General features: G+C 48.0%; 6 protein-coding genes across 6 annotated transcripts; 3 read left to right on the top strand and 3 right to left on the bottom strand.

Moving 5' to 3' along the window:
* Positions 1–710: 710 nt before the first annotated feature.
* Positions 711–2619, top strand: F5B22DRAFT_254590 (uncharacterized protein). Its single transcript, XM_047970029.1, has one exon. The coding sequence runs from the start codon at positions 1049–1051 to the stop codon at positions 2213–2215; it is 1167 nt and encodes a 388-aa protein (XP_047835158.1). The 5' UTR covers positions 711–1048; the 3' UTR covers positions 2216–2619.
* A 2449-nt stretch (positions 2620–5068) lies between these two features.
* F5B22DRAFT_657072 (uncharacterized protein) lies at positions 5069–8363 on the top strand (the record flags this gene model as incomplete). Its single annotated transcript, XM_047980015.1, has 5 exons — positions 5069–5275; positions 5348–5482; positions 5541–5870; positions 5928–7585; positions 7642–8363. The coding sequence occupies 5 exons, from the start codon at positions 5069–5071 to the stop codon at positions 8174–8176; spliced, it is 2865 nt and encodes a 954-aa protein (XP_047835157.1). The 3' UTR covers positions 8177–8363.
* Positions 8364–8861: 498 nt separating this feature from the next.
* F5B22DRAFT_587794 (uncharacterized protein) lies at positions 8862–11088 on the bottom strand. Its single transcript, XM_047973619.1, has 3 exons — positions 10640–11088; positions 10248–10587; positions 8862–10185 (listed from the first exon to the last, which is right to left on the bottom strand). The coding sequence occupies exons 1-3, from the start codon at positions 10766–10768 to the stop codon at positions 9176–9178; spliced, it is 1479 nt and encodes a 492-aa protein (XP_047835156.1). The 5' UTR covers positions 10769–11088; the 3' UTR covers positions 8862–9175.
* Positions 11089–11473: 385 nt separating this feature from the next.
* On the bottom strand, positions 11474–12210 carry F5B22DRAFT_633207 (acyl-CoA N-acyltransferase; the record flags this gene model as incomplete). The annotated part of the gene is made up of 2 exons (XM_047976806.1): positions 11474–11703; positions 11760–12210. The coding sequence occupies 2 exons, from the start codon at positions 12208–12210 to the stop codon at positions 11474–11476; spliced, it is 681 nt and encodes a 226-aa protein (XP_047835155.1).
* Positions 12211–12284: 74 nt separating this feature from the next.
* On the bottom strand, positions 12285–13679 carry F5B22DRAFT_587791 (stress responsive A/B barrel domain-containing protein). Its single transcript, XM_047973618.1, has 3 exons — positions 12911–13679; positions 12733–12843; positions 12285–12677 (listed from the first exon to the last, which is right to left on the bottom strand). The coding sequence occupies exons 1-3, from the start codon at positions 12974–12976 to the stop codon at positions 12531–12533; spliced, it is 324 nt and encodes a 107-aa protein (XP_047835154.1). The 5' UTR covers positions 12977–13679; the 3' UTR covers positions 12285–12530.
* Positions 13680–15045: 1366 nt separating this feature from the next.
* On the top strand, positions 15046–16578 carry F5B22DRAFT_587787 (uncharacterized protein; the record flags this gene model as incomplete). Its single annotated transcript, XM_047973617.1, has 2 exons — positions 15046–15201; positions 15296–16578. 2 exons carry the CDS (start codon positions 15046–15048, stop codon positions 16187–16189), a joined length of 1050 nt encoding a protein of 349 aa, XP_047835153.1. The 3' UTR covers positions 16190–16578.
* Between the last annotated feature and the right edge of the window lie 199 nt (positions 16579–16777).

Below are 16777 nucleotides of genomic sequence, written 5' to 3'. Positions count from 1 at the left end.
CGGCAGCTTATTAAAGCGGATTCTGTTCCGGCCAGGCATACGCTAATACTCGAAGTGGCATGGTGCAGGTACTTCCCTAGGTACACTTTCAGGTACTATCTCCAAGAAGTCCGCTGTCAACGTGTTACAGACCGCAAGCATCAGGGATACAGCGCCGTCGATGAGTGGTCGTGTAAATTCGTGACCGTCAACATCAACACATCAACACAACAGCCACGGCCACCAGTGACGGCCCGCATCCTTGTCGGGCGCAGTCATCCGGTGTATGGATACCGTATCTGCTCAGAACATGCCCAGGGCTCTGCATGGGGCCTGCCTGTGCCGACTCACACTTATCCCAGCAACACCTTAATGCGTTTCGTGTTTACGTAGATTAGGAAAAGAAACATTCCTCCAAGTCAGCAATCAACCTCTCGCTATCCAACCCGACTACATTCCATTGCGTGTCATCTGGACCACTTTTCCCTCTTCCTCTCTCTGTCCGTGTCCATGTCCATTGCTCTGTATCTGTCTATCTAGATTATACCTTAGCTTTTCTTGTCTGTTTCTCCACGCTACTGCTGCTGCTGCTGCTGCTGCCTCAGTCTCTCTGTCGCCATTAGCATAGCGGGATCGATCGAACTAGATAATCATCGAGCGCTTCTAAACCTTGCTTTTACAACCTGTTCAGAGCGAACCTATGCCACCGGCGCTTTGAAAGACCGTCCATCTCCCACAGCGACTGCTCAGAAATGCCCAGTCGATTACAGAAAATCCGACGAACCCGTACACCAACTAGTGGGGCTTCAGTTTCCACCGCTGCTAATGAGAACAACAACGGTACGCCAATCATTTGGTTCACCCATAGTTCAATTGCATGTCCGAGCTTCTGGGGCCTTTGTATTGAATTCATCTTGATCTTACAAACAAAGCGAAACACCTAGTTTGTCCCAGTGAAGAATAGTGCAACATTCTAACTAACTCTTTTGGTGCAACAGCATCCACCTATCTGCATGTTGCTTCTGACCAAACCTCGAAACTAAAGCTCTCGCCTACTTGGAGCGGCGCGATGAATCCCATACGCTCCAACGGCGCATCTCACGATCCCCTGAATAACTATCGCGCAACCTCCACCATACGGACCGTCCGAAGCTTCGACGCCTCCTCAGATACATCGTCTTCGGAATCTCCGTCTGCACGGAATAGTGGCTTTGCTAGCTCAGTGAACAGCAACATTAGCGCAGTCTCGAATACATCACAAATCCAACCAGACCCAAACCCATCTAGGCCCAACTTAACATCCAAGCCTTCTAATCCCAACCTAGGAAGATCCTACAACATAAGCTCGCCGATGTCGTCCAGCGAGGTAACCCTCAGGAGCAGGGAGAACGGAGCAGATCACTCGCCATTTCTTCAGATCCCAGATACATCTGTTGGCGACGACCATGCCTCTGGTCGTGAGGGCTCGCCACAATGGGATGGTGCTGTTGGAAAGGCTGGGCTCGGAAAGACGGGCAGGGTAATAAATAAGCTGGTATCAGACAATGAGGTCCTAAAGCGTGATTTGAAGATTGAGCGGCTAAAGGCGGAGGAGTCGAAACAGGCTGCGAAGTTGGTTGAAGACAAAATGGAACGAATGATATCAGACTATGAATCACGCCTATTGGAAGCTAGTGTTACGAAGACCCTGCTAAGTCGAAAAGAACGTCAAGTAGAGCATTTGCAAAGCTCTGTTGAACTAGAGAAGAAGCGTACCGCAGATGCTCAAGAAAGGGAACGAACATGGCGAGACGAGATGGAAAGTACACGCCGTGAAACAAAGGTCCAAGTTGAAGAGGCCAACTCACACGCTGCATTAATGGAGGGCCGGTACAACGCCATTTCATCACACTGGAAAGACCAAGGTGAAGAAGTCAAACGTGCCATGACAACCATGGACGGACGAATCAAAACGTTAGTCGATGAAAGACAAAAGGATGATGAGAAGATCAACGTTCTACGAGACCTGTGCGATCAACAAGATGTCAATATCCGAGACCTGCGGAGACAGAGGGACGAGATAAGCAGGCAGTTTGATGCCTATAAACGTGAACAAGAAGATGCCCTACGAGCTATAAAAGAAAACGCACGCAAGAGAGAGGAAGAGCAACTGATGACAATAGAAGAAACCAAACAAGTGTTGGGTCAACTGAAATGGGCACTGAACGTCAAGCGCAACGTGAAGGGAGCCGAATGAAGAGGCCATCTCGTCGACTCACGTCGACTCAAACAATCCCGCTGGCGGTTCTTCTTCATTGGTCTTATGCGTGTTTGACGTCATCTGCCACCCGGGACCCAATCACTCACTCAGGACACGACTCAATCTATTTGGACTGCATGGCTTCACCGGATAGAACGGTTTGACGACTCCTATGTCCCCTAATAACCCTGGATAATTTGGTACAACATCATTGGTATGGCGAAAGGCGTTTAAAGGGCCAAAATGAACTTAATGATCTAGAAACTGTCCCTTGCTAGCCTTACTTGGCTGTGCGTAAAGGGCTGGCGGCACAGGGCTTAAAGAACGGGCAACTAAACGGATGATTGGGCAAATCTATGACTTGAAATTGTACGAACAGCCACACTTGACATTCGATGATTCTTCACTTTTTCTTCCCGATCAATGTTGCATATACCCAGTTCATTCGGACCTTCAGATAGAGAGAATCTATGTTTTATAAACTTTGCCAAATTCACGGCCGGGTGTACAAATTCTTGTGCATGTCGCTCCTACAAATCATCTAAGTAGTGGTATTGAACACAGCGCCAGAGCCTCAGTTCCAGCACATCCATATCATATTGGCAGATGCCCCATCTCAGTGACGCGAGACCAATTTGTTGATTGCTGCTAGATAGAGGCGTGAAACACTCAGACGAGCCTTGACAAAGGGTCCCAGCCAAGGCAAATCACTCTTTGCGGCTCGTGTTCTTCAGACTAGGGTCATTAAAGATCGATCCCTGACGGTTTGCAGCCCAATGCGTTGCCGTTTGCTGTGCTCATCGTCTCATCGGCCAGCGTGGCAAGTCATCCCGCTCAGCGTGTTGTATGTGTACATTACATGACCATGGCTTGCAGTGTCCACTCTTGGACTATAATGATATTGCCTATCGGCCGCTACACGGGGCCTTCTGTTCCTGAGAAGCTCTTTACTGAAAATCAGTCAGAACCGCTTCATGAAAGGGCGGAGATGGGCACTGAGATGAGTTGCGATAGTTTGAAAATAGGGTGTCACTGATTTCGCGGACTTGCATTTCATGTGTGTCGTGTAGAATGGTATCGAGTAGGATACTGGACGGAATCATATTTCTTACTTCTGGAGATGCCGGTACCACTTTCCCACCTCGTCGTTTCAATGAGGCAGATGTTTATCATTACGAGTATACGCCAAGCTATAAAATTGGATATTTACTTCACATCCATTAGGCATATACAAACTAGGCAACAATTCAAATTCAAATTCTCTTAGGTGGGCGAGTATCACGATGGTCCCACGTTGTGTACGTATTCATTGCTATAGGTACATACTATGTACATCCCAACTTGAAGTCAGTAGATCTTGCAAGCGTGGTGTAGAAGGAGCGGTTGCCTGGTACAAGTACATGTCATACACGGCAGCACCGTGGTCTGCAGTAAGTACTCAAGACTGCCCTGTGTCTTGCAAACCACGCGAGGGCAGGCACAGCTAGGCGGGCAAGTTTGCGGCGCGATGCATTGCCTAGGTGAGGTACCAGCACGCATCTTGTCCAGACGATCGTGTCTACCGTAGGCTTCAGATCAACTTCTAATCAACAAGGCACAGGTAATCAACATCGAACTTCGGAATCATGTTCCTCTCCTAATTCCATCTCGCCATCTACGCTGCAATTCCGTTCCGTGACACCACTAGGACATCTTCTACCTACCTAATATTCTCAATCGACGGGTAGAAGAGGGGCGAGGAGCTTGAGCCTCCATAGCCATTGGACTGTGCTCTGGGTGTACCGGCTTTTCTTCGCCAGCGTACAGTCGGATTCTTTCTTACAGCTACCTATTTACCTATGTGCGAAGGTAAACAAGTAAATACTGGGTGGGTAATCTTCGACGCAGTTCCCAAGGGACATACGTGTGCTCATAGGCGCATTCACTCGTTCAACACAGACGTGTTGTCAACTTCGGGCAATCCGTTGACACCCTGACATTCTCCCTCTGAATTCCTTTAAATTTACTCTAGGCCTAATTCTTCAAAATACCGCGACTCTTCACACGCACGTAAGTTTACATTTTTATTGACTGAAACCCACCTGTCTCTTCCACCACCATGTTAGCAATCCTATTCTTTGATCTTCTCATCGCCCATGCTAAGATAGGTACATACGCAGAACAAACCAGCATTAGCGCAACAAACCGCCAGCTTCCAGCTATCGTAAGTACGTTCTATTGTTCCAAGTATATGTGTTTGTTTTGTACACCCGGCTGAGCTGCAGATATCTGTTTGTCTGGCCTGTATCTGTGGCTGTTGTCCGATCGTCTTCCCATCCTTTCTCTCTTCTCTGTAATACCTCCTAGCCCCTCTCACTTCTTCATTTTTACAAGACTGTATTTCTTCCGTCACGGTGTACATTGTTTTCAATGTCGATGTTCCATGTGTACAGCCCAATCGTCGACAAGGCTTGAGTTTCCATCATTTTCTACCCTGATGGACATTGTCACTGATATTTCTCTGTACACTGTATGTGTTACTTCGATTGTACTACTAATTCCTACCCCAGCGGCTTGGGGATTGATTGTTCTCAATTCTGCATATTCATTCAGCGATGCTACCTGGTGTTAGGCATCGAAAGTTGATGTCGCCTGCATCGAGCTTTCAACTGACCCGAAAAGATCCGTACGCTTGACCGTCCCTATTATCCACCATTCTTTTCACTATCTCTAGTGTGTTTTACTACAGTCTCCCAGCTGTGTTATTCTCCTCAGATCACTCTCACTTTGCCTATGACATATATGTAACGCGATCATATTATGATTTCACCACTGGATTTTGGCTAACTATAAGTAATAGCGCATATAATCATGGCATCTCAACCACCACCAGTCCCCGTTACCTCGGAGCGCGTGGTTTCAGAGTGGTCCGCAGGGGCCATTACTCAGACCACGGCCAGAACAGACGCATCGCGTCTGAACGACACGGAATCCATGGAGTTCATATTGAGCTCCAACTGGGCCCTAAGGCTAGAAGGCATAAAAGACTTCTATGAAGTCTTGTACAAGCGTGATGAGGTAAATTCACCCCTGAGTCGATCCATTTGACATTGCTTGACGGCTGAGGACCTGCCGCTGAAATGATTATAGAATTTGGAGATACAATACGATTACATTATTCACGGCTTCAGGGTTAAATGCTTCTCCTACGATGAAGTTAGGATCGTGAGCCTGGTCAAGGAGATTTTAGACCAGTTGGTCCAGAGTGAAGCTGAGAAAGGGCTCGTCAGTTCCCATGTTCTCATATGCCATAAATCATGGGATTCATCTAACTAAGTGACAGGAGACAAGTTACAAGATAACAAGCCTTGAAGATTGGCGGAAGAGTAAATTCCGGCCAGGAGAGGAACCCAAGCTTCCAGGGAAATACTCGTTTCCATGTCATGTTTCTGTGTGCAAGTTCCAGAGCACTTGGAACATCCCAGAGCATATGTTTAAAAAGGGCATTACCATAAATAGAATGCTCCCAGAAAGTGCGCTTTCTCAACTACGACAATTGGCGGGCGCTACACTAGTCGCCAGCTCAGACAAACGTACAGTATACGTCGGAGCGCCCAGGACCGAGGTGGTCAATATAGTCAAGAGGAAGCTAGATACTTTGGTTAGATTCGTTGTAAGTTTATACAAAGCTCTCCATATTAATTTGGAGAGCATATGGCTAATTTTTTAGTCGTTACTGCCGAAGGATGCCACTCAAGTTGTCGAAATCTTCTTCCACAACGAAGGAGACAGATCTACCAAGGGCGAGTATAGATACGTAGCAGATGGCAATGATCGGCTTCTACGAAGCTACATACTGGATCGTTTTGATTGGCCCCATCCCGAGCTGCGGTATCCAACAGTCTTTCAGAAAGGTGTACTTATAAGACTAAACCCTAACAACGAGCCCTGGGATGAAGTCAGGGCCCTATCTAGCACAATATTGCCAATTGTGAAGGAGGCTGGTTCTAAAGAGGAATTCGGCGCCTTTACATTAACTAATTGGAGATATCCGGCTAAGGGACCTGTTATCAAACCCTCCGAGGCAATATCTAATACGACTACAACTCGGTCCGAATCAAGTCAAATAACTCATGGACCGATACTCGGGCCCGAAATCGAAAATTGGGTTTCGAGACTTCCAGTACGGGACCACAACTGGCCCAACTCCTATCCTCAAAAGGCTGTCCCTAGCAGTTCTGAGACCCAGCATAAACCTGGTTGTGATGACATTATCAGTGAAGGGCCACAGCGTCTCTCAACTACACCACAACTAAACGACATTGTCAGGTCGAAGCCCGGCACGGCCGGGGACCAATCTAATCTAGGCTATCCTGCTCCTGCTCCTCCTCCTCATTCTCCGTTACTCGATATCGAGCCTATTGTTGACCTGGTTCAAGATAATTGTGCCAAACTGCCCAGCTCTAATATCATCACTGTCAATGGTGCTGGGGATGATGAAAAACAACCTACAGATTCAATGAGATTCGCAGCCGATGAAACCACCACCAGTGTGGGATTTGAGCAGCCAAAATCCAAAACAGATTGCCCTTTTGAACTCCTCTGGAATAAATGCAGGCCGGCTCATGTAGGAGCGTCACTGAGACCCGCAGAGGATCAAAATAAAAACTCCGTGCTATCAGTGTCGCAACTCACAGAAACAAGCAACCCACAAGTTGACCAAAATAGCGAGAGCGGCTCCCGGTCTTTCCATATGACCATGAACCAGAAAGCGGGTGCACGGACGGCTCAGAGGAACATTTTCCCAGATATCGACCCGAATATAATTACTTCAATCAACAAGTCCCTGGAAATTTTGTTGGCGCCTCTAAGAATGTGGCCGGGTAATGTTGACCTGAGAATAGACTTAGGACGATTCTGCTTTCTGAATGTGAAAAGGTCCCGTATTCAGGAAGCAGGTGATGATGACGACGAAAAATACTATATGCTAGAACAAATTCGATCTGAATCAAACAAGAGACACAAGGCCAATGAGAAGCTTTACTTTACTAGAGTTCTCACCACTTTAGGTGTGGAGGCCAATTACATTGCTCTAATGAGCGATAACGATGGCAAACCAATGTGGAAGCGTCCGTCTGAGGGCCGGTCGTCCACATTCGAGTTTATTTGCCGGAAAGCGCTGCAAGATGGCGAATTAAACTTTTTTGTCGAGGTGGATACGAGAAACTTCACCCATAAGATCAGAGTATTCAAACCGGACCAGAACTGTTTCATGGTTCACTGCACCAAACGAGTATGGGATTTCCGGCTTACCCTTTCAGCATCACCAGAATTGGACGATGCATGTCAACAATTTGCCGAGGATCTCGTGGGTTCCCTACGAGTCACGTAAGTAGTCTAAATATTGCCATCAGACAGTCTGACTTTAGCTAATAGTACCACAGACCCAATAACGACAGACTTCCGGAACTAGAGATATCTTACAACAAAAGTTACAACATCGAGATTCTGGCAGTTCGAACGCGTAACAGAGCCTGTTGTACAAATGAAGTAGACGTTACAAGTCCTTGCTCGACCCAGAAAAATCCTCGTAAGGACATCCTGAGGCTATATATTAGCGAAGTTTGGGAGATGGCCTTACTGAGCAGCGGTGAGGTGGAACAGTGCATTCAGCTCAAGTTTGTCCGCTACAAAGATAACGAACACACTGATATACCACTGCGTTGGTACGAGGCCAGCCTGAAGTCGGATAACTTTTGTATGGCATTTAAACAGAACGAGGAATTGGAACTTGGCGATGAAGTCAAGTGGACATCTAAAAATCTCGTACACAGTGGGACTATCGAGCGACTCGTTCAGAAGGCAGCTTCTATGGTAAAGAACATGGATGGTGTGGGCTTTTGGAATGACAACCACCAGGAACACCTGTTACGACGCTTTGACCCATTAGCAAAGGACACTGTGGATAAGTTCTGGTAGACAATTCGATTGATCCAAGCCTACATTTTCGGTTGCCTCGCTTTCTGCTTTTCCCTCGGTTCATGCGACTTCAATACCTGCACAGCTTGCTTTCCTACTACAAGTATTAGCCAGCAATGGCCTTCCCAGTTGTGCATGACATCTCCGTCATAAAAACATGCAACAAATCCCTTGCTTGCAGGCCGAAGGCAATAGTAGTCTGATGATACTAGCTCGAAGGACCTGTTTTAGCTACTATGAGAAGATGATGGTTGTTTTATTTTTCTTTTGTTTAGGTTTCCTTTTCAAGAGGGACCGAAGAGCTTGTGCGTTTTTTTTTTCGTTCGTCTGTCTATGCGGTGATTAGAAGGGACGACCTCTCGCATAGGAGTGCTCATGAGTGAGTTGATCGATACCTGGCTGAGCAGGATGCGCCTAGATCGAAATAGGGCTTGATTGTGCTCCTTAGGGGCTCACTTACCTGGTTTGTAGCACTGGATTTCCTAGAAAATAAAAATTTGGCGCGGTTGACCACATATATATATGTGCTTCTCGTGATATCTAATACTGTAGAAGGTGAATGAACGGTCAAGTCATATGCTGTTCTGTTTTGCGGGCTGCAGAAGTATAAAGCTTCTCGATTCAGACGGCTGTTTAATTACGTCCATCAAAGTCAACGTGAAGACAAATGAGGTGATCTTGTTCGTCATGGTTCATCATTCTTCAACTTTTCAATTTCTGCAGAGAGGCATGGGGCCTCTTCAACGCTCTAATCTGAAGAACTACTATCAAGTCTACTTATAGCAATGCTTTGTTTTAATCCTCCTAACCAGATGCTGGGGATGCTCGTAGCAAGAAACTTTCTCCATCTGCTCTTAAAAGACTTGAATCCCTGTTAACTCTATTCTTAGCCTGCCACAATACTTCTCAATTCAGAGCGATAGCGTTCTGGCGAGATTGGCTCGCACCGCTCTTGTGCCGAAGCAGCTTTGACCTCAATGAATACGAACGTACTTTTCCCTAAAGCGCGCTCAAGTCTAAGGGAACGCTGCTACCACGACCAGCCCGATATCTCTTGGGCCCACCACCCTGGAATGGACGAGGCTTCGGTAGCATACTTTCATTGATAAATTTCCATCGGTTGTCATGGACGATATACCGTTCTCCACCCCCGGTTTCGCGAGGGCTAGCGAGAGCGCTCCCTGTAGGACTTGGACTCTTCGTTCCTGAGCCGTTGATTGGGGCCAGGGTGTAGGCACTTGGATCCAGCATCGAGGAACGGAGGTTGGAGCTTGCACGTGGGCGGAGAGTGGCCGAAGGCACCTCCAGGGGTGCGGTAGGCGGGGGTGGAGCCGATAAGGGAGGCGCCGGTGCTGAAGTTGGAGGTGGTGGTGGAGGCGGTGGTGGTGCTGCTGTCGGACTGGACCTCTCGCTTGTTGCACGCATTGCTGCTTGTAGAGCAATATTTTGTACTGATGCATTGTTTGGTGCTGCAACAGGTGGAGGCGGAGGCGGTTGTGAGCGTGTAGTTGCAATCGGTGGCCGCGAAGCTGCTGCTGGGGGTGGAGGCGGCGGCGGTGGAGGAGCTGGCGCTGAAGAGGGAGGAGGAGGCGGGGGAGGAGGAGCTGGTGCTGATGACAGCGGGGACGGTCGGGATGCAGGTGGTGCTGGGGCTGATGATGGAGGTGGCGGAGGAGCCGGTGTGCCGGGCAGAGGGGGAGGTTGAGGCGGCATTACTGCTGCGATAGTCGAAGGCTTCTTTGTTGCAGGTCGTGGCGGTGGTTTCTTCCCAATAGGGGGCGGTGGGCCTTTTGATGATGCTGTTGATATGGCTGATATAGGTCGCGGCGTGCTGCCAGATGTCTTTCGCAGCTGTGCTAATACGGGGGCTAATGAGGGCGCTGCATCGACTTCTGGAGCTGCCCGTGCCGGTAATGCCGGCGTAGCTCCAACAGGTGGGCGTGGTGCCGAAGGGACTTTGGGCGCTGATGGCTGTTCGGAATCCGACAAGAACGAGGCGTCTTGGTTTGCTACATACGCAGGTTAGAAAATCATTGACAAGTAAAATTTCTTGTAAAGGGTAGTTACTCACCTCCTGTATCAACACCACCGCCTCGCTTCTTCAACTTAGGCATACCGCCGACGAATAAACCGCCAAGTTGAGGCGCTGAGCTGATCATCCCTCCAGCTCCTCCAGCTCCTCCAGAACTTCCAGGGCCCCCGGTATCACTATCACTTCTCGTCCGATTCTGCGGAGCAGGAGGCTTCAAACCTCCCGCTCCTGGAAATACTGGCACGGGTGGTGCGCCTCCAATTGGCAGCCCTCCACCACCTCCTCCGCTCGATCCGCCTGGAACTGAGGGAGCTGATCGATCATTTGTGACGGCTTTCTTTAGTGCTCTTCCTTTTTGAATATCACCAAGCAGGGCGCCCTACTAGACCATTAGCACAGAACAAGGGACATAGAATCGTAGCATTGCTCACGCGGCCGGCGCCTGGAGGAGGTCGTGCGCCCAGTCCCCCAGGAGGTGGAGGAGGCGGCGGCGGCGGTCCTCCCATGCCCATTCCCATACCCGGAGGGGGCGGGGGCGGGGGCGGTGGTGGAGGAGGCATCTCAACACGCCTGCCCTGATTATTCACTGGGACCACGCTCTTTCAGGTTGCCGATCGAATGGGAACTCGAGGAAAGGTGTTAGGAGGCTTGAGTAATCCCTGCGATAGAAAGCTGAGACAGCGGCTGACGATCGAGTTTGGTTCGTGCAGGCCGAAGTTGAGAGGGCTCGTTGGTGCACAGCAAATAATGGGTAGAGAATGCAGTAGAGTGTCTATGTCTGTGATTTGAATTGGGAGAGTTTGGAGGCTTGTTGTTGAAATGTACATGGATGGTTTCTTGGTCTAACGTCTAACCTGATGCCTGGACGGCGTTAGTGGGGTGGGCTCTGGGTGGGTTACTGAGCCGCGCGTGCAACCGCAGCATTAGACAATCTGGGGAAATGTCGTCAGAAGATTCTGTGGCGCAGCGCACAGCCACAGGACACCTAGGTACCAAGAGTTTACGAGAATGATAGCAGTGTCGAGCGAGATAGGAGAACAGATGTGGACTATGCAGGCGATCACTATGAAACGGACTACAACGGGATAAGCGACCTGTATTAACACTGCATAACGTATTTCGGCGTCTATTGTTACAATGACTGACTTTGAACTCTCACTTCGCAGGGCTCGAGTAGGCCAGTGAAACCTCCTCTAGAGGCTTCAGACAACTATGTTGGAGTTGATCGTAACAAGTACTACGCGATGACTTTGGCCAACCCGAGATTAACAAGGACCCTGAGATGGCCGAAACATGCTTGTGATTGTACCATGAGTCGTCTCAACATGACCTACAATCTCGAAACCAAACTTTGAATAGAGTGGGACCCCCTCCGGCGCCGCGAGTACATATCCACATCGTCCTTGCTGATCCGTTTCTTTACAAATGCGCTGCATCATCATTGAACCTATCCCTTGTCGTTGATACTTTGGATGTACCGCCATAAATGTTAGTCCTAGATGTAGAAACTATTAGTAAGCAGGTATACTAGGATAACATAATTTAACTTACGGCATATATTATCAAGATCCTTTAAAACCCGATAGCGTTCTGCTTTTAAATCGTTTGATAGAGCAACCCAGCCATCTATATCAAGTGTATCCGGTAGCCAGGATGCCTTCCGAGCCTTTTCTCTCTCTTTCTTTCTCGGTTCACCCGTTTGTTGCCGGTCATAGCTCTGCTCTATAACAGTCCAACCGCAAAACCCGACTGGAGTTCCATTAACGGAACATACCTTTAAAAATCTTTCCTCCCGGGCTTGGAAAGCATTTTCTAACATCTCGATATACCAGCGAGTTATTTGTTCCCTTTGTGCTTCTATGAGTGTGTTGAACTGAGGAAACATGGTCCGGTATAATGGACCATTTTGCATAGCGGGTACTTCGACATGATGTCCAATATCCTGTGCGTCAGATATCTCGACATCAGAAAGCTTGAAGTCTGTTTGCAGCATTGAATTCATTCTTGACCACATGCAAGATGTTGGATAGGTTGAAAGAACGGAGGAAATGATGCGGGCAGAAATTACGAGAAGCTGGTTCTGCCTAGATCCCCTATAGCACTGTTGGCTGCGGATCCTTGGCTTCCGTGCTCACGATTGGACCAGTTAGCTACACGCATACTAGAGTAGATGGTTTCCTCAAAGCCTCACATGTACTTGCAATAATTTTCATAGGGATGAATATGTTTATTTTTTACTTTTATTTTTATTTTTTTCGAATTTTTCTATGAAACATGTGGAATGCCTAAGCGCTAATGTCTCATCCAGGCTCAGGCTTAGGCTCAGAAGCTGTAATCGATCACAATCGCATTCTCGATGATGGGTAAAGCTGCCCCAACAAAGTCCTTGTGAGCTTGGTCATTATGGACGTAGTGATCTCTATCCTCGGTACTCGCGAATTCCACTACGAAGGCATATTGAATTCCATTCTGACATGGTTAGGCGCGTGACGTGACTGTGGTCCGGGATGGGGCCGATGCTTACCTGTCGTCCTTCGGGCGAATTGTCCTTTCCGCCCGTCAGGGAGTTGATGTACGGCTTCTGTGTGGTAGGGTGAAGACAGTTATCCTTGAGGGCTAGCATATTTGCGACTGCCTTCAGAGTTTGTTAGCTTCTTCGTAGGCGCTTTCTGGGTTGGGGCTGGACGAGCTCGAAGACTCACCTTCTCAACCTGATCGGCAGTAGCATCGGCTTTGAATTGGAATAGCACAAGGTGATTGACAGGCATGGTAGCAGTTGGACTTTAGGTGACTGGCTTATGGCTCAAACTGTTTTGATCGATTTTTCTCAAACGTTGGTATAGCGTCAAGATCTAGGTTAGAAGCAGGTATCTGAGAGAGTACCTAATAATTGGTGTTTCCCCGCGTTTTTAGGGTACAAGCCATTTTCATCCCACCGGGACGAAAAGCCCTGAAAAGAAACGCTGCGGCGTTGACGGGCTTTCGGTTACCAATCATGAGGGCCGAAACGTGCATTCTCAGGCGTCCACTGCTGCACGTGGCTCTAGCAAATGCGGCCCGTTCCGGTTGACTGCGGCATCTAGCAGTGTAACAAGAAAACAAATGGTGGTCGATCCTTTCTTAGAAATGTATTTTTGGGGGTCCGGGTTGGGGTATCGTTTTAATCGAGCTAGCCAATGAAGATGGAAGGAGGGTATCACCGTTTCTCGGGTTGATTGACCTCGTGTCGTGTCCTCCAGGTAGAGCAGATATCTCCGGACGTAAAACGGAACCGTGGAAATGAAGCATTCCTTCCGGCCTTCATGCATAACACCATTCACGGTCGGCTTATAATCAATCTCGATGGCGAGCTAATAGCAACTAGCGTTGACTCTGGTAGCATTCCCTTCCGATACCGTGCCTGTGCTCAGCAAGCTTATGGTATCATTTTCCAATGGCCTACCGCTGCAACATATTCCATACCCGCAGCCCGGACATTCAGAACCATTTAGAGGCTCTTGAAGTGTCCCCCCTTATCATTACAAGTAATCAGTATGGTGTGGTTTTTAATGGCACATCGCTTGAATTCAACCCTGCAAAGATGGATAACCTCTGTTCATGACATCTACCTCGACTGCCATATGTATAAGTTGTTAAAAGAACTGAAGAATCTTCCAAAGTTAGTGCAAAAGAGAATGACGACACTCAAGAAGATGACTTCTTATTCATTCTGGTTCGGTTGAGCACCCTGCTTTCACATCATGATATGAATGATACAAGAACCAAGCCAGTGATGGCTGGAATGCTCGAAGGAGGCGCTCCTGTCTCCAAAGAGAATCTACTCAGGCACCACGTGTTGATCACCGAGTGTTGTACTAGTCGCGTGACATTGCGATTAGGACAAATATGAAGCTACATCGAATTCTTTAGGTATGCATTTATATATTTACTAAAGCTACCTAGGTATCTACAGGCTTACCTAAGGTTTGGAAGGTAGCGACTACACAGGCAACGAGGTGGGATCTCTTGGCACTACTTAGTAGTCGGGTCGTTTATTGAAAGTTCTGTTACGGAGAAGGTTATTCCTGCCTTGCTATCCATTGCAACGTCAAACAATTCAATTGCCTTGTCTGGGAACAACCGGCAGTATCATCTGCGATCTGAAGAACCTTCAGTTGCTCTCTTGATTAGTCACGCTCTTCTATGGTCGCAACCCACCCCAATATCAACTTCCCGAAGATGGAACCTTCCGTTGCGACTACCACGTCGCAAAGCTTTTGTACACAGAAAATGGCAGCAAAAAATGAAACCAAAGCCGTGGAATCGAAGAAAGCACCCGGCTGGCCGAAGTAGTCAAAGGGCCGCTTTACACGTGAAAGAACAAATGATTTACTCTACTGGCTGCCATCAAGGTTCCCACGTGCGAGTGGCTTTTAGATATACACTACTCGACTATTGAGCCCTGCGCTTCTCATCTCGCACAGCTGTCTTGCGTAGGTTATTTCGATCCCTAAGCGCGTGGTAATAGATTCGCTGTCGATTCCTCCATCTGTGCTTTTAGGATAAATCACTGTTTAGTTATCTCTGACATTGCCTCACCAACCATTGTTATACAGCAGCTTCCAACGGGCTTTTCCAGATCTGAATATATCTTCTACGGGCTGTTCATCGGAGACCAGTCGGCTTCTTGCTAGTGGCGAATTTCAACTTTTCATATCGTATGCCACCGAAGACATTTTTCGCAGAATTGATTGGGAAAGCTTGAGGTTAGCACACGCCAAAGTTTGAAAGGGATGCATAATCTTCCGATGTTAGCTAATAGATCTCCTTATGATAGCAAGACCAGCAATCCACGAACATGGTAGTTAGCCCATCCTTTTGGATACAAGATAGGAGCGCGGCCATGATGGGCTTCCAAGGCCAAGTCATCGAGAACGTACCGAACGAAATAGTGTTGCAGATTGTCGAGTATATGGATTCCTGGACATGCTTGCGTTTCATGAAGGCTAGCAAGGTATTGCCGCAAATGATAACACTTTATGCATTTCTCCCCTATGTCTTTCCACATCGTACTAGCCTCGATTCACCCGATTCTGACTTGGGAGTAGAAATCATATATGCTCATAGAAGCTCACGAGCATTCCATTTCAAAGGGCCGTGCTGCCGCGTTCACACTACCCCCTTTGGGAAAGGCCCTCTCTTCGAGGACCGACCAACGCGACGTAATATCAAAGGATACGTTCGCGATGACTCGTGAGCTAGAACTGCGCGAATTGAGGTCCGATCTTCTTGTTGGCGAGTGCCCGAGCATCTTTTGCCTCGTTTCGCCGCCGTGGTTCCCGCCTTTACCACCTTCGGCACGAAGTCGCCTAGAACCCGTACTGAAGCGAGCTCTACATCAATGCGACCGCATTGCAGACATTGCAGCAAATGAGTCACCCTTGCCGCCCCAATGCTATCATGCCCTTCTTGAAGAAGTGGATGAACTGTCATCTTCTACGCTGTACTCTTCTGATGAATCGCTCAATCCCTTGGCCAACCCAAAAGCTCGACCAAAACAGATCGAGTACATTCGGTCGCTGCTGCTGGAAGATGTTGCAGGGCTCTATATGTTGGTCAATTTGATCGGATATGGGATGATGGCGTGCTATCAGTTCAGCACTCCTAGCATGGAAGTCAAGACCACCATAGAGGAGTGTGTCCTACGGCATGGAACGTGGTTCGTATGGGCGTGCCTTAGAAGCGAATTATCACTGGCTAGCTGCATGATTGATGCTGGCAGGGTTGAACTCAGGCAGTGGGAGTCCGGGGCTCTCAAGGGACCGGATGGGCTCAAGATGACATTAACTGGCCGGTTCAGGGAACTCCTCGGAGGGGCAACTGGACCTGAGTTTTCCGAGAAAGTAGAAGAGACGCTCGGAAAACTTATAGAAGTTGGGGTAAATAAAGACAAAGCTGGAAAGCCCGAAGCGCGAAGCAAAAAGGGGGTCAATACGATATAACCAGCTATGTATTTATACTAAGATGGTGGTAGGTGGGTGTGTAACAGTCTTCAATGCATTGATAGGATAGCGTAGAAAAGAAAACCTAGGATAGATGGATGCTGGCACCCGCTAGATAGACATTGGTTGTTACTAGTAAATACTTATTCATTGATCCTGAGATCTCATACGCCGATTCTTTGATATTGTCTATACTTCCAAGTTATGTAAATGTTTCCAAAGAGGATACGACGCGGTCCCGGTCACTGGTTACTGGGATTTTGAGATACCTTGTACCTATAAATATTAGCACAACTACTTGTGGATGAAATGCTAAAAGATGAAAGCAAGAGCTAATCTACAATTGTTATTGTTAGATGACCTAGTAGGTATATCTTCAACTCTGCTCGTTGCTTGCATTTAAAGGCTCCGATAATCATGGACATGGAAATGTGACAGTGTTTACGCTGAGTCTACCCAGGGATTTATTTACCTTAGGTGGGTACCTAGGTAGGTATCTACTCAAGACAGCAGCCGTTCCAGGCAAGTTCCAGCTTGCTATTTAGTGCATGTCCCCTGCAGAGATACTTGGAAGGGAGCCAGATCCTA

This window comes from Xylaria bambusicola (assembly GCF_022495145.1).
Source record: "Xylaria bambusicola strain CBS 139988 unplaced genomic scaffold F5B22scaffold_3, whole genome shotgun sequence".
Taxonomy (NCBI): Eukaryota; Fungi; Ascomycota; class Sordariomycetes; order Xylariales; family Xylariaceae; genus Xylaria; species Xylaria bambusicola.
Note: the sequence above shows the minus strand (reverse complement) of the source record. Positions and strands in the feature narration are given on the sequence as shown.

Excerpts from the sequence above, each read along its gene's own strand:
- F5B22DRAFT_254590 (XM_047970029.1), top strand. The coding sequence starts at position 1,049 with ATGAATCCCATACGCTCCAACGGCGCATCTCACGATCCCCTGAATAAC.
- F5B22DRAFT_587794 (XM_047973619.1), bottom strand. The coding sequence starts at position 10,768 with ATGCCTCCTCCACCACCGCCCCCGCCCCCGCCCCCTCCGGGTATGGGA. Across the intron at positions 10,588-10,639 it reads CTCCTCCAGGCGCCGGCCGC|GGCGCCCTGCTTGGTGATAT; the intron begins GTGAGCAATGCT and ends ATGGTCTAGTAG. Across the intron at positions 10,186-10,247 it reads CGGTGGTGTTGATACAGGAG|CAAACCAAGACGCCTCGTTC; the intron begins GTGAGTAACTAC and ends CTGCGTATGTAG.
- F5B22DRAFT_587791 (XM_047973618.1), bottom strand. The coding sequence starts at position 12,976 with ATGCCTGTCAATCACCTTGTGCTATTCCAATTCAAAGCCGATGCTACT. Across the intron at positions 12,844-12,910 it reads CTGCCGATCAGGTTGAGAAG|GCAGTCGCAAATATGCTAGC; the intron begins GTGAGTCTTCGA and ends CAAACTCTGAAG. Across the intron at positions 12,678-12,732 it reads ATTCGCCCGAAGGACGACAG|AATGGAATTCAATATGCCTT; the intron begins GTAAGCATCGGC and ends TAACCATGTCAG.